Raw genomic sequence first — 16,540 nt, 5'->3', positions numbered from 1 at the left:
GTGCAATACCGTAAAAGTGTCATCGCGCGATAAACTAATCCCATTTGTCGCTGCGTACCGTGGAGGAGCTTTCGACGCGTCTTCCCGAGGAGTCCTGCGGGAGCTCCGGGAAGACGTCGGCTTTAACGGGTCACGGGAGGAGGGCTTCGCCTCGCCGGGTCCGAAAAATGGCCGACCGGGAGCTTTTGCAAAATTGGACGCCCCCTGTCTCCGTGCGGCCGAGACGCGTTGCGGAAAAAAACATCGCGGGGTACTTCGGATGGGTGGTTTACGGACCCGGGTTTTTGCGAATTTTTTGGGATTTTATTAAACACCGTTTAACGAAATCGATTATTTGAAAAAAAAATTCCTTTCTACGGTGACTGATTATTGCAAAACATGGTTATTATTTAAAGCGTTTTCATGTATGTATACTCAAAATTTACAGGAAATATGTAGGAATTCATTGAAAATGTCTTTTATACAAAATCCTTCGATTTAATTTTTTTGATTTTAGAGGAAAAAATTGGGCCAAATTCTCGTTTAAGTTTTTTCACCGGGAGATTGTTTCGACAAAACCCAGGGGGTTAAATTCGGTTGGGCCAAATCATAACCACCCTCGGCCTCGGCTCTCCTCGTTGAACGATGACTCCCGACGAGGCGGCCCGAAGACAAAGGGAGGAGTATTAAATTTCCTAAGTACTCTCGTTTTCCGGCCCCGCTGCCCCCGCCCTAATGAGGAGCTAAGCGGCATTTCATTAAGAAATATTAAGAAACGCTGGCGATACTTTTGCCCGGGTAAGCGAGTCGTTCGGGTTAACGAGTTCCACCCCTTCCGGGCGGACGTGAAAGGGGAAAAAGTACAGGACGTCTGTATACGTCGTGATAAGCGCAGTCGAGATGGCTCTAATTTTAGAACCATCCTCGGGAAGGGGCGCGACTCCACTTGGCACCTTTCTCCGAGTAATTCGCAAAAATATCCGTCAGGGGAATAATAAGGAAGCGGGGAGGGAAAATTCGGCACCCCCGAGAGCGGGAAGTCGCGTCTCGATTGGACCCATCGATCACGTTTTATCTGGCACACGTTAGCAACGAGATTCGCCGGACTTCCGCCCTGGGAGTGGGAGGATTCGAGTTCCCGAGTGTTCCCCAAGCCGTTTTCGAACCGTGGATTATCGGAGCTTCGAAGTACACTTCCGCGAAGCTCCCGAGCTTTTTCGGGACCAGCTCGGATGCGACCTTTCCCGAAACTCCGGAACGACCCGATTCGCCCCCGACTCGCGACATCGCGAAACTATAATCTTCCCTTTCCGGGGTATTCATCGGTAAATCCCTAACGCGAGTAAAAAACGAACGGACCGAGCGCGGGCAAAAAATCGGTACCGAGCGATACTTCCTCTCCGGTATTTACCCGATATTTATTTTCGTCCCTTTTCGCGCACTTTGCATTAAAACAGGAACGAGAAGGAATGCGATAAATCCTGCGACGCGTATATTGTATACGTGTACATTCCCGGGCCAAGTCGAGTCGCGGCGAAAAAGGAAATGCGGAAAACGAGACTGACCGTCCACTTACTTTCTCTACTTACGAGCCGTCTTCTATACGGAGAAAGGAAAAAGAATGGTCAGGGAACTCTCCATGACGCGGTGAAGCGGGTCAGACGCTAGAGTCCATTTCCATTTGCGACTCCAGATTTCTTTCTACATTTTTTTCTTTCCTGTTATAGTCGCGAGATTTATTTCAAATTCGATTGCAATTTCTCAGCTCGAGCCGGCCCATTTTCCCAGGCTGGGGATAGAAAATCGAGCCGACAACGGTGTTTCCGGCCCCTCTGGATGCACCCCGTTAACGGGGGATGCTCACTCGTGCTTTCCCGTAACATCCGGGAAATTATAGTCCCGCGTAAGCGTCATATTTCAAAGTAAGTTTCGCCACCCGGCCGATTATTACGAGCAATAAAACTGTCGCGGCCCAGGTGCGGCTCCTCTTATCGAGGGAGAACAGACGCGGCGTTACTTGCGTGCGTTTACGCGCCTCCTCTCGCGGATACGGAACCTCCTCGTGTGAGGAACGATCCGAAAATAAAGCTGACGGTGAATCGCTAAACAGAAGAAAATGGAGGATCCGAGACGATAACGGCGACTTTTCTCATCCGGGTCGTCGAAGCGTCGCGCGGTCGCAAACTCGGTAACGTCAACCCTCGTCGACGTTAAGTATAATCCCATCTGACGAGATGACGAGCCAGCCGGGCACAATGGCGAGATAGTCCGAGAAAACAACGTACCTTTTGTCTATCCTTCATGGAGCCTCGCCCTAAGACCGCCATCTTGCACATGGTCTCTTCTTGCAGCCGCTTCATGGAGTTGCCCTTGGGACCCAGCAGCTTCCCAACGAAGTTAAACTACGACATAAAATCGATACAGGCTCCGTTATTTCCTGCGATAATAGGCGATCATGAGAATATCGAAGAATATTGCCTGAGCCGCGAGAAAGTGGGCGAAACACGTCTTCGGTGAAAAACCATCCGCGAATCGTCGACTCGGGGCGAATCCGTTGCGGTTCTTGAATTGATAAAAATGATCCCCCACTGATAAAAATGCCCGTGTAAATTTACGCACTCGCGAAAAATCCCGCTGAAAGGGATGCACCTACGGGAACGTTTCCCAGGCCTGACCGAGGTAGGAAAGTGGAGGTCGAATATACCGGATGGGCCGCCATTTTATTTTCTACTACGAGTTCGGTGAGGTCTCCGACGGTCGACTAAAATATCGCCGACATATGCTGGATCCGTCAATTTCCGGGTCATCTCCCATTCCTATATTCCCCGCGGTAGCCGCGTCAAACATTTGTCTTTCTATCCGGGGAATGGAAAAGGAGAGACATAAGGAAGGTGCACTTCTTTTCTATATCTCGCGCCCCGAGCACTCCGAACGCCGGGAAGAAAGACGCCCCCTCGGCTGCTTTTTCGACAGGGGGAGCAGTTTTTCAGGTGGCCGCGTTTGTTAGAGGGATCGCACAAAAGGATTAGCATCCGCGGCGTCCAAACTTTCCCCGATGTGTCGGCCGGAACTTCGTCGAAGCGAAAATACGAGGCAGGCCGAATGTTGCGCGTCGATTTACGCGGCTCGTTGCCGAGCGGTTTCGCGATCGGTGTTACAATATGCACTGGCCCTTTCTCGTTTCCAGAAAACGAAAAAAAAACATGGGGAAAAAAAAAGTTGCGAGAAGACAAATCGTCGGACACCGGTGCAGACGAAATTTACGCGCTGAGTAACGAGGAAATTGCCTCCCCCAGTGGGAGGGCAATTTCCCTCTGAATTTTGGAAAAGCAAACAAATTAGTATGGTTGTCTCAGATTTTCGCGACACTGTCATTTCGCAGTCGTTATAGTTCCTTCATTCGTATAGAATTTAATTTTAATTTTTTATGAAATTTCATATCCGTGTTAATAGAATGACATTTGTACACGATGTGGCGGATATCCTAATATGTGTCGAGATAAGATTATGACGTATCCATAGATACCTTACTATGGCAGAAAAAATTGGGGAGTGATCCGGAAAGGGGGTACGTCCACCCCCTGGGGGGTGGAAGGTCTTTCGCGGTCGACAGTCCCGATGACTGCGGGATGACCGATCGGAGGCCATGCCGATGACAGGGATGACGTCGAGAGCGACGTCGACGAGGTTCGGCCCATCGAGCGAATTGGATCGCGCCCCTCGCGGGGAAATAATCCCGGAAATGCGTCCAGAGGGAGTTCGAAGCTGCGGGACGTTCTATTAAAAACGCGCCAGCGATGCAAATCTCGGCGGGTCCCGGGAAGAAAGCGCTACCGACGCATCCTCGGCAACGTCCGGAGGTGGGTGTCTCCGGGTCTCCTCGATGGAGGATGGTTATTTGCATTGAAAGTGTCCCCGAAAGGGCCAGACCTTCGGCGCCATGTTTCCCGGTCCCAGGGCGCAAATCGAGTCGGGAAATTTTGCCCCCGCGAGGGGATCGACTTGACTAAACGCTTGATTAAATTTACGAGGACTCGATTCGACGGGCGCGTTTAAGGTGATATGAAAGGATCATTCTACATACATAAAGCGTGAAAATATTTATAAACCTTTCCTCCAAACTGGGTGCAAAGTTTCACAAACGATAGACCCTCCGGATGCCCCTTTCGCACCCCCTAAAAGGGAACGCAAGGGAACGCAAGGGAACGCGAGCGGTCTTCCCCGTTGCCCTCCACTCGGCCGGAGGAAAATTCCGACGTTTATTTCTGCAATATTTCACGGCACCAAATACGAAGGAAATTTCTACGAGACATAATTCCTGCGAAATCGCTGTCCGATTTTTGTCCCCTCCACCCCTCGGGGACCAAAACCCCCAACGACGACCTTGAGGGAACCCGGAGATCCAGCCGCGCGGAAGCTGGATTTATCAGCGAGCCGATACGGGATATTTACTTTCATGCGCGACTTAGCCCGAATGCGACACTTTCGAGATATCTTTACGTCTTTCCCTGGCATCGGGTCGAAAGAGACTCAGAGAAGATACCGCAGGGTGTATCTCGCACATATACGCGACTCTTGATCCCGCGCTCGCGACCCGCTCAAAGATTAGGCTGTTGGCGTAAATATCGATTTTGACACTCCTCCGCATATCTATTTTTTTTCCCCTCGCATATTACCCAATAAACCGCGAGCCAGATTTCGAACGTACATTCGCAAGGGCGCGATACAACGCAAACGAGCCGTATCGTCTCGATCGGTTTGGACATACGTTCGCGATCGTTGCCTTATGGGGTACGGGAAATCGCGGGGGTGGTGAGCGCCCTTAAAAATATCAGTGGCCATGGGGCTTCGACGGCGCGATCGGTCCCGCGTATGGGATCGCGGCCGTTAACGGCGGCTTCGCGAAGATTAAGCCCGGCCAGGCATGAAATCGGTTTACGGTTACGGGAGGAAGACGTCGGCGAAATGTTCGCTGTAAATAAGCCGGGGGAACATTCGACGACGGCGAGGAGGAACGGCGACTGTGTGTACCGGGAGAGGACCGGGGGCAGGACGTGTCCCCGTGCCGAGGGAATTTTATCGAGCTCGTTAAAGGGGATTGGGGGGAGAGCCTGGTCGACCATATATAAATACAGCTAATACTGCAAAAAGGCCCGATAACGACCGCGTACCGGATCGACGGATCGATCGGCCGGAAAGAGTCAACGTCAAGGGAGTCCGTCGGGGTGGAGGGGCGTTCGCGCCCCCCAGGGGGCAAAGGGAACGGACCCGCGATCTCGTATCCCGTGGAAACGGAAACCAAGACCGAGGCATCCTCTAGGAACCATCGCCACGGAGGCATCCGGACCTTGAGAAATGTCGGAAATTCGGCACCCCCGAACGGAGGTCCACCCAGCAAGAATGGAGCCACTCGGGTGGAGAATCCGGGGATGAGATCTCTCCCCGTTCCTCCGATGCCGCGACCCCTCGCGGGATATAAAAATTAATGTAAATTCGGTAGGCGGAACGCGCGAACGAGAGCGGACTTCATTAAAATTCCTGCCCGACCGCGCATTTATTTCTGTCCCGCGGCTGGCCAAGCACTTCTCCCCTGGAATGTTTTTTAATTACGTTGTTCCCGGCTTTAGACTTTACTCCCCCCGTTGAGATTGTTCGCCGGGGCTCTTTGCCCCCGAGTGCGCTCGCTGAAGGACTCGCTTCGGTTCCGGGGGACTCGGAAACTGCCTCGGAAAAAAATCCAGGGATCTTAAAACCAACCCCCGTGACTCTCGAAGTCGCGATCGAGGCTCTAGAAAATGTCCTCCGTTCGCGGGGTCTTGAATTCCCCACACTTTGGGACTTTTCTAGGGAGAGGAGGTGAAGGTGCAGTTTCCCCAGTTTAAATTCACATCGAGCTCGTGAAAGTCGAGGAGAGGGTGTTTCGAGTATTTCGGAACGGCACTCTCGACAATGGCGAAACTTCTCGCTTGGCACCCCTTGTGGAAACCCTCCCCCCGCGACGCCATTTTCGAAAGCGGAACTCATTCGCGGATACTAAGGCGACGTTACTTCTGGCGATTCCGAAAGGCGAGTGTCTGAGTACGTCGCCAGTTTTAAGTTCCTCCGGCACGAGAGGGAGCGACTTAAAAGCCGGAATATCGCCGATGAAGAGTGCCGTAGATTCAATCTCGAAAAGTACATCCCCCGGGATACCACCCCTCGGTCAAGCTTTCGAAGCTTTATCTTCCCGCAGGGTGGCCGACGTTTAAAAGCGACGCCGATATAAGACGCCTCATCTCGAGACTTCGAAACTTCATGAAACTTGCAGGACGACCTTTTCCATGCTCGGGTTGATTTAAATAATTTAATTAAAATCAGGATTAAAATCAAACGAGGTATGAGAATTTTTTCAACAACGTCGATTTAACCTAACATTTTAAACGGAGAGTTTATTTACATTTTTTAAAAGACATCACGATGTGTATCAACCACCCGACATCCTGGAGGAAATTTCTCAGAGACCCCGCAAAGGATTCGTAGGTGAACAATCGGCGGTGAGAATTAAAGGAACGTCATTTTCTATAATATCCTTAAATCAAATCAGGTGGAAGCGAGGAAGTTTTCCTTGCGGGTGGCGAGGTCGCTCGCATCCGGATCGACAATTAACCCTGGAGGATCCGCCGGAGGAAAACTTGCCCCCGCATCACCGAGAGCGTCTCAGGGCGCGAAAGTGCGGGGAAAGTCGGCAAGTTTAAACTAACCCGGCGATATTTCGCGGGAGCGGCCCGGAAAGTTCACACCCCATCGAGCAACGGCGACGCGAAATTTCCTGCCCCCTTCCCGGGGGTTGCGGGTCGATTTCTCATCGGGAAGTGTCATTCTTATGGCGGCGCGGCGTCCGAAAGGGCGAATATTTCTCCCCCTTGTTTTCGCCGAGGAGAGTTTTCGTCCGGGCTCGAGTCTAGCGGAAATCCTCGAGGACCGGCCATCCGACTGCGGAAGATTTCCGCCCGAGAGCGGCGCTCCCGTTTTACCCCTAAATCGCGATTCGATCGAGATGAACCTCCAATACGTTCTCTGAATGGACTTCGAGAATTTCCCCTCGCTGTTTTCCATCGAGTACTCGTGATAACTCTTTTGCACGAGCGCCTCCGCCGGGAAAATCACAAATTCTGGCGCTCTGACTAGATTTCGGTTATTTTCGCGCGATGGTCTGAAAGAAAAAGAAAAAGAAAAAAAAAATCCGGGAAAATATGGAAAAATTGCCGGCGTTGATTTCGAAACCTTTCTGATGGATCGGACACGATTTGCTGTGGGGTGTCACAAATAAGTGTTTTCGAGAGGCGATATTGGAGTGAAAAAAAAAAAATGGAAAAAATCTGGAAAAATTTGGAGATATTTGGAAAAATCGCCGGCGTCGATTTAGAACCCTTCCTGACGAGGGCGATACAGCTTATCGTGGGTAGTTACGAGTACGTGGAGGCGGGATAGAGGTTGAAGGTCTCTCTTCGGCGAAAGACGCCTCAAAGGAGAGGTCCGAGCACGGCCGAGTGATTTCCCGAGAAGAGGCGCGCTCCGTACAACGTATCGACGTTTCGACAGTTCGAAAATTAAGCGTCACCGGCAACGTACGCGGTTAACAACGACGCTGTCAACGGCAGTAATTCGGAAACACGGGATCGTTAGTGTTTCGACGGGTCGCAGGGCGAGCAGAATTCCCGATTTGGGCGAGAGGTCGCTTACCGCCCCGCGGTTCGTCCAATTTTTTCCTTCCCCCCTTCTGTTTTCCTTTTCGCTTCGGTTTTATTTTTATTTTCTCACATAAAAGAGGCCAATCGAGATCGAGCCGCGACCAGACGTACGACAAATTGGATTCGATCGGGCCCTTTAACATTTCTAACGGGGCTGCCGTCGTTCACTGCGATACGAGTCCCGATTTTCGACGTCCCGGTTTCCCGTCAGCGAGATACATTTCAGATCCAATAGATCGAATCGAAGATTTCGGAAGATTTATAAAGTGTATAAAATTCGTTAAAAAATTGAGGAACCCGCCATGGCCACCAGGAGGCTCGTGGACATTTTTTAAATTCTATATAAAAGAATGAAATTTCATGGCTGCCAGGGCCGTCCTTGCAGCTTGCATGTTCACGTTGTAAAGTTCGAGGCGATTTGGTATATCCATTTCGGAGATAAGTTTCACGAACGGTTGATTGGACTCAGATGTCGTTTTCCCATCCCCTCGTCGCGTTGACACCGCTGATTAAGCCAGTTTATTACGGATTCATCCCTCTAGTCGCGAGCGTTGCTCCGCTATCGAATATTAAATGCGCGAATATTAAATTAAAGGCGCGCCGCGTTCGGAAGGAAGTGTTCCAGGATCGAAGTCGCGGCATCCGGTCCAAAGGCAAAGTGGAGGGTCGCCGTCCTTCGAGGATCCGAATTTGGGCCTCCGAGCTGATTATTCTCCGGCGGCTTACGGCAAACCCACCGCCGATCGAAGACCCTCCAAGTTTCGGTAAGATTAATTAACTGGTCCAGCGTGCCGGCGCTCGCGACTCGGGATGCTGGGAAGGACGGCGCGAGTTTCGGGTCTGCCTGAAGATGAAGGAAATTTACCGCCGAGCCACGGATCGGAGGCGGGAATCGAGGGGGGATTAATAGGTCGGATAAGTCGAGGCAGGTAAACGAGGAGAAAAAAGGAAATTAATCGACGCGACTCCCCGGTCAAATCTAGGTTTGATATCGGCCGGCGGTGGGATGGAAGACGGCGGGAGGAGCCGAACGACTCGGCGATAAAATGGAGGTCGGCAGAAGGTGGAGGGTAAAACGAATGCGGGGTCACATGCAGGAGGGCCGTATAACGCGATCGTAATGGAAAAGCCATGAGCGAAGCTTCGGAAGGGGCAAGATGAAAGCCGCAGAGAGCGCCCCGGCGCCGACACCGGGTCGTTCTAACGCCCCCTGGCAGCGGGTGCTTTCCGTCATGCTCCGAGTTATCGATTCCATTGTTTGCCCCTGTCGAGGGCCCTTCCGATGCTCATCGATTCGCCGAACGATCGAGGAGCCTTTCAAAGCCCTACCATTCTCCGTCTGGACCTGCACTTGCACCTGCACCGCCACCTGCACCTATTCGAAGCGACAGGGAACATCCCCCTCGACGCCCCAACGCGGCTGCGCCTTTTCCACCCCCGCACGGAATAAAAAAGAAAAAAAAAGGGGGGGAGAGAACCAAAATTCTGATTCGACCCCCGTGTCAGAAATCGAAGGCAAATCCGGCACTCTCTTCGCGCCAATCTTCTCTTCGGAGGGCAAGAATAGCAACCCCCCTTCAACGAAAACACGGGGTGGACTCTACCGGTCGTATTCTCGGACCGGCACCTCTTCGAGTCTTTATTGGGTCGTATGAATAAAAAGGCAGAGAGCAACGGCCCCTCTCGCGAATCTCCTCGTTCTCGTAATTCCCCGATGGTGGAGTCCGGGAAAAGAAATTCCAATTACATCCCCGACTTTGCACTCCTTCTCGCGCGTTACCGGCGAAATACTGGCGACCGGATCGCGCGGTAACTTTTCGATTTGCATATTTTATTTCACCGGGGGGCGAGCCGCCGCGCGACCGGTGAGACCGTCGTGTCGGACCGGAAGTATAAATTCCGGCTGAAAGTGTTTCGCGTTATCCAATTTTCGAGCGAGAGACGCGCCGTGGGGACCGGGGAATAAGATTTAGTGTACGTATCGGCGGAGCTTCAAAGTTCCGCCGATATAAATGGCGGACCTACATCATGGATAGTGATCGAGTAATACCGATGGCCGCCGGGGGAATAGGAATTGATGCGACGAATCCGTGACAAATCACCGAGTGCCCCCCCCCTACCCCGTCTCGCTGTGTGGTCGAAATCGTTCACTCGACGTGGGGTAATATGCGGTGCAAGATTGATAGCTCGCGAAGCTTCTTGAAGCGGGAATAAAAATACGAGGCAAGGGGGGGGGGGTGCGGATTGAATCGGCCACTTGACGGGGTCGCAGGGAAAGGAAGGATAAAAAGAGAACAAGAACACGGGACGCACCTCCGTCGAATTGAATAATTTAAACGGGGAGCGACCATTAAGCCACCCACGTGGCCATTTTGCGCCGACAATGGTTCCGGGGGTGACAATTCGGTAAACCGGCAAAGTGGCGCTAATGCCCCCCCCCCCCACCCTCGCGTACGTATATCGATTGAACGTACTCGATTGATTCCGCGACCCGACAACGGAACTGACGGAAGTATGTAAATGTCCCCGAAATGAGCGGTCGGTTTAATTGCCCTGGTACGCGGGGCAGGAAATAACCACGATGGGAGTAATAACGATCGCTCATTACTCCCGGGTCGGGCATTATGCGCGATTATTGTTAAAACCTTGCCAGAGCGGACGACCATACGCGGGCGGAAAGTATTGTCGAGGAATAATAATAATCCCCGCGTAATGGCCGACCGAGTAATAATCCCCGTGGAGTTCCACCGAACCGCGAACGGAAAATTAGTCGTTGTTCGACGACCGGGCGAAAAGTCACGACAAAGGATCGATCTGAATTATTTATTTTGCGACCGCGCACGTGCACTTGGCGCGAGACTCTGCCGCGCTTTTGCGACGCTGCCTCGTCAGGGGCGCGGAAAAACTGTCCCGCGGGATACCGCACGGGGAAAAACGGGATTCCGGCACGCTCGAGCGATTCCTGGGAGGCGAGGCTCGCGGGACTTAGTCCGCAAACGCAATTTCGCAATTCCGCAATTCCGCGAGTCCGGTCACTACGGGAATACAAACTCGGCTCCTTGTTGGTAGGGAGTTGGCCGGCGGAACTAGCTTTGCCGGCGACACGTACGAGCGTGGACGAGCTTCCGCGAGAATTGGTCGGCCCGACAAGCCGACCACCGAGGGGACCAGTGCGCAAATTAGCCGCCACTTCCGGCAATGGAGTGCATCCACGGGATGCACCCTCGCGATCTTTGCAAGGATCGCGGAGTCGCGCCTTACGGGTGATACGCAAGTGGCGTCAAAGAGGTCTCGCTTGTGGGATTTTTCTCCGATCTATGCCGGGGATTTGGATCGACCTAATCAGACGTCGGTCGGCTGCAACAACGGGTTGGGCCGGAAGATGCGCCGATGCACCAATTAGCACCCGAGTTCGAAGAGGCGCGTCTCATTGTCTGCCAATGGCGCGTGGAGGCGGCTCGAATCGAATTAAAGCGGGGTTAAGGCGGGATTGAAAGGCAGCGGGGCGAACCGCGGAACTCGCAAGGATGTCGCGAACCAATTAACCCAAAATTGGGGTCGCGTCCTGGCTTAGGCGCGGATAACGAGGAGAGATAAAAAGCCTTCCAGGTCGGAACGGGTATGGCGGCCCTCTTCGGGGAATAGGACTCGCTCCGGAGCGATCGAGATTCACGACTTCCCACGGGAGCATCCTCGGGAGGAATATTCCAGGGAGCTGTTCTTCGACAACGGCGCAGTCTCGAGATTATTGCCAGCGTCTAGGGCAATCCGAACACCCCGGGACCGTTCGATGCCAATGGCCGGTGGTAATGAGATTCCGCTTCGCGCCGAAGGGGTCCCGATACCATCGGACGCGACATACCGGCTGCACCAGACACTTGCAGCATGCTCGATAGTCGGTCGAGGAAGAGAAGAAAGGGGGGAAAAAAGAGAAGAGCTGAAAAAAAGAGCCCTGGAAAGGCTCCTTATTTTGACTTAGGGCCCGGCGTTCCGGTCGGCGCCGACCCGGGAAACGGGGGAAACGGGAATGGAAACGAGGGAATAAAAATTGTTGAACATTTACGGGGGGGATTTAATGAGCCTGTATAAATATAACGAGGAGTACCGGGCGCGATAAGTGCGGTTTACGATTACCCCGCTCCAAAGATTCCTGCATAAAACTGACCAGACCAGCCATTTGCACGGATGATGTTTCCGTGTACAGCTTCTATTGCTCGAGGGTGTATTAACCGAGGATGCGCACCCCCGATCTGGTTTAAACCGTTAACCGTGCACTATTTGTGAATTATCAAAGTGTTTCTTTGGTTCGAGGACATTTTTCTTTTTTTCTCAGTGTGAGAATTACTCTCAGTTAGGGTGTAACTCTCGACGATAATGGCACTCCGTATTTTGCCGGAGGGTGTCGACTCATCGAGAAAAAAAAAAAAAAATACCGAGATACCGGAAGTTTCGGGGGATAAATAATTCCCGCCGAGTGATTCCGAATTTCGCGAATACGTTTAATCCCGCCATTCGGGGGACCGCGAAGTTACAACGGAATTTACGTAAAACTCATCTGCTCCATTACCGAAGGCGTTTCGAGTACGGCATAAATTTATACTTGTAACTGGATTAGGGGTAGAAGCTTCGTGAATTATGCATTAAATACTCGCTCCCGGGGTAATTTGCATTGTCATGAGGGACGAGGGGGGAAAAAACAAGGAGGCGGAACTTTATGCCCGCGAAGGAAATTGTTAACAACAGATGCCTCCCGGTGTCGAGCGAACATTGTTAACCAGACCTTGGGACGCCTTCGATCGAGGTCCGCTTTCCGAAGTTTTCACGAATTTAAAAAAAAAAAAAATTATAATCGCCACGTCTGCATTTCGCGTAAAAATCTGCGCCGAAAAATCCACTCTGACGTCTTTCCGAGAGCCGAGTGTCATCGAAGACACTTTGGGTGTACTGGTAAGAAAATATTGATCCAGTGAGTAAGTCAATACCCATTACGGAGTCTTTCGAGTACATTCACCGAGAAAATATTAACTCAGTGGGGAATTATCCCCCAAATCGTTACCATTAAAAAATCTCTATACCTAATTCTCCATTTCGAATTTTGGCCACCATAAACGATCGATCCCTCAGATGCCACTTTTACATCCCCTTAAGCGACATTGGATGTAATCGTAACGCAATGGGCGAAGAATTACTTCCCAGGCCGAGTCTTCGGGCGGACGTAACGACGTTTCTATACGCGTACCTGGGTTTGGGGGTGTATGTACTTGTTACAGGGCCATTAATCATGGCTCAGTGGAAGGGCCGGCCCCGCGCGCCTATTCCCAGGTAATGATAATACCGGTAATCATCCACGGATCATCGGACTCATGGCTATTCACGAGTGGGTTACGCGCTCTGGAGAGGAGACCTCGATTCGATCACCGGGAATATCGATAGTCGACCCGCGCTCGATACCGGCCGATACAAACGAGGCTCGATAGTTCATGGTCCACAGGTGATGGGCGACAGTCGATGGTCGGTCAAAACCAGGGCTGAGCTGATTTAAATCAGTTGATTGAATTCACAATTAAAATCGCCGATTTCAATCAACTGATTTTTATTTTTTAAATCACCATTTTTTAAACAGTCCGAGTACTGCACAGCGCGATCGCCTGGTTCGCGCTGTCATATCGGAAAGCTAAAAATTAAACGTAGATATTAACAAAAAAAAAAAAGTCGTGATTTAAAAAATCAGCGGTTAAAAGTCGCCTCACGTATTCGTTTTTTTTTAATTTTTTAAGAATAATTTCTTCCGCCCAAAGTTCGTCTTACGAGGTGCTTAACGTTTTCCCGGAGTCGGTTAAAAGTACTCGGAACTTCGGAAAGATCCTCGCGCCGCCCTAAAAAGGATAATGGTAAATGTTTATCCGCTAGTGAACCGCGAAAGAAAATAAACGGCGCAAAAGTTTGCGGCGGAAAGGGTGGATAAGTAGGGAAAAAAAGAAGAAAAAAAAAAAGAAACGGTGGAACGAAGTGAAACGGAGAACAATACGGAACTTGCGGAAACGAGGAAAAGCTTCTTCTCGATAGGAGGCTCGGCCGAGCGAAAGCATAAATAAATAGAAAGTTAATGCAGGGAGCCTCGAGAAGAGACATTCTCCTGCGATCCGGAATCCCGAAGCATCTTCCGAACTTTTGTCTCGAATAAAAAAAAAATATATATACAGGTATACGTACATATAATTTCCCGCTGCATAAATAATAGGGTCGGCGTGATCGATATTCGGCTAATTACCTTTGACTGCATTTCCGGGTAAATACGCAAATACGGGGCCGATAAAAGGGGAGTAATTTGAACGAGGTATCCCCTTTAACTCGCCGGGTGCAATTTAGAATGCGGCCCACAGACCCGCTCCCATTTGTTTATCTCTTTCGAGTAGCTGGATATTGGACTTGCATTAAACCGATACACGCGCTTTTTGCGAACCGCTGGATAATAAATGCGTTTTAATGCACCCTCGAAAACCCGCCAAACAGCGGCCCGAGCAAATTTCAACCCTTTTTTCCCCGTATCGTGTTTTGATTCAGCGAGCCATTTCGAATTTCGGGAATTTTCGTTGCCGGATAAGTAGAGCCCGAAAATTATTTCCGGGCTTTTATGGGGGATTGCCTCTACTTACAGCGCTCCCCGTGGGACGTGCCGAGCCTTCGCAGGGCCTCGAAATTCGATCCACGATTCGAATTTGTCCCGTCGTAACTAACAAATACATCTGGTCAAAGCATCCGGTCCTTCGAGGCAATCGTTCGGATGCAAAGAGCGTCCCCAGAAATTCCCGGCGCGTGTTCGTAGTTGAACACGCCTGGGGCAGAAACTTACATTTGTACCCGAGGGTAGCCAGAACTCCGGTGTCCTTTTTCGTGGAGCCTAGGGTAATCGAGAATCCTCGTATTCCAGGGCCGGAAGAGGAAGACGGAATCGACGCTTCCGAAAATCCCGGCTTTAAAAGCTCCCTATGGCGGTACAAGCCCGCGATGAAGTCCCCCTATTTTTCCAGGAGAAACTCCCCGCGAGGGGAAAAAAAACGCGCGTCTTAACCTAAGCCAAAAACCACGGTACAACAGAAAATAACGCATTACTTAAGAAATAATTACCGCAAATAGTACTTTCTAGTTATTACCTTGGGATGCTCACGGACCGGCACCAACACCTTCACGGCGACGCGAATTGGCTTCTCTCGATAAATGTCCACGTATTTCATGTCCCGTATCGGTTTTCCAATGGCTTGGGTCTTCTGAATCTCTGTAATAAAAATATATATCTCGTTACTCCCCGAGTAGGTACAGGCTATACGGGAGGGAATGCGACGACGAAGGGCGGATAGAGAAGGCGAAATCCGGCGATAATTAAAGCAACCGCCGGATTGCGATAATTCTCGTCCGAAAGTAACATCCAGGCTCGAATTTCCCGAAACGACCTTCCTCCGTTTTCGCCCAGTCCTCGTAAAAAAAAAAAAAAAAAAAAAAGAGCGCTCGCGAAATCCCCATCCCGAGAATCCCTCGCGCGTTATAATTCAATGCCATTTAAGTCCTCGAAATATATGCTCCAGTAATTCTTGAGCTCGCCGTTTCACCTGGAAACCACCCCCTCTGTCGGGGAAAAGCCTTCGGGAGAAAATCGATGCACCCTGAATTCCATGGGCCCTTTCCTTTCCGACAACACTGCCGGTTGAGATTTCTTAGCGAAAGCGGTTTTCGATGACCGATGCTCGATCCGAGCCAATGGCTTCTCCCGAGATTACGAGATAAAAAAAAAATAGATATATACCCAATAAAAAATATATATATATATCCATGACGACCCGGGTCGTTCAATGTCTGGAATGGCGGTGGGACACAAAGGGGCTTTTTTCGAGCCGTGGTCGTACAGAGGCGACATCCATGACCGTGATGGGACCTCTTGAAAGGCACACACGTTTCGAGCCCGAAGCAAGAATTCCTAGCACCCCGAAGATCGCACCTCTTCATTGTGTTCCGCTATCAAGACCCGAGCCACCCCTTTGTGTACGTCTTGGATGTATAGGGAGACCTTTCAGCCGTACATCGGGGCGCGAATCTGGCCCGCCATCTTGGAATCCCCATCGGGCAAAAAACGGGAAATAACCGCGCCGTTACACCGTAAATAATTAGGGGAATAATGCGCCCGTAATTAAAAAGAAAAAAAAAAGCTGACGCAAAAGGGGCTGCACCCCCCACTTGGGCCCATTGTGGGAGGATTTACGGGAAACGCCGCGGAATTATCCGGCCAAAGAGTTAGTGCGCCCCGAGTGAAAACCCCCCGAGGGGATCCCCTAAGCTTTCGATATTTCTTAATTTGGAAAGGGCTTATCCGGGATGCGGGAGATGGTACTTGGACAAAATCCGTGGACACGCTCGTTATCCTATTCCCCGTCTTCGTCCATTCGCCGTTTTGCCCCTCCCTCGCGCGATATCGGCCGATGCGAATAATCAAATCGGCTTCAAATCATCGGGTCGTTTTCCCCAAACTTTGACATTTTCTTACAAAGTCACGAAAAACTGGGTCGGCCCGTAAATCGGGCGCGAAGTCGTTACCGACAAAGGGAATATCCGAGAACTCCATGGAGTCTTGAATCGGTAAAAATGGCCGACAAATGGCCCCGGAAATTCGTACCCTCGACGAAGGTTTACGGGCCCCAAACGGAAGAAAAAAAAAAAAAAAAGGAATTTCCACGAGAATAATGTTTCTAGAGTTCGCGTCCTTTAAGCAAGTAAAATTTCTCGTCATGACCGTGAGTTCTTTTGGTGCGGGCAATTAGGAGAATTATTTTCCACCGGTT

At 50.9% G+C, this 16,540-nt stretch overlaps 1 protein-coding gene across 3 annotated transcripts in view; it reads right to left on the bottom strand.

The window, feature by feature from the left end:
• LOC105704129 (KH domain-containing, RNA-binding, signal transduction-associated protein 2) overlaps positions 1-16,540 on the bottom strand; it is a 48,375-nt gene that overhangs the window by 17,343 nt on the left and 14,492 nt on the right. For all 3 annotated transcript variants that reach the window (XM_012433088.2, XM_012433089.2, XM_012433087.2), the window contains 2 exons: positions 14,864-14,985; positions 2,265-2,381 (listed from right to left, as the gene is read on the bottom strand). In XM_012433088.2, coding sequence (XP_012288511.1) covers positions 2,265-2,381; positions 14,864-14,985 — 239 coding nt within the window. The remainder of the gene's footprint in view (positions 1-2,264; positions 2,382-14,863; positions 14,986-16,540) is intronic.

The sequence above is a fragment of the Orussus abietinus genome, unplaced genomic scaffold (assembly GCF_000612105.2).
Source record: "Orussus abietinus isolate OABI.00-Male unplaced genomic scaffold, Oabi_2.0 scaffold11, whole genome shotgun sequence".
Classification (NCBI taxonomy): Eukaryota; Metazoa; Arthropoda; class Insecta; order Hymenoptera; family Orussidae; genus Orussus; species Orussus abietinus.
The sequence above is the reverse complement of the archived record's forward strand: the minus strand, read 5'-3'. Positions and strand labels throughout refer to the sequence as shown.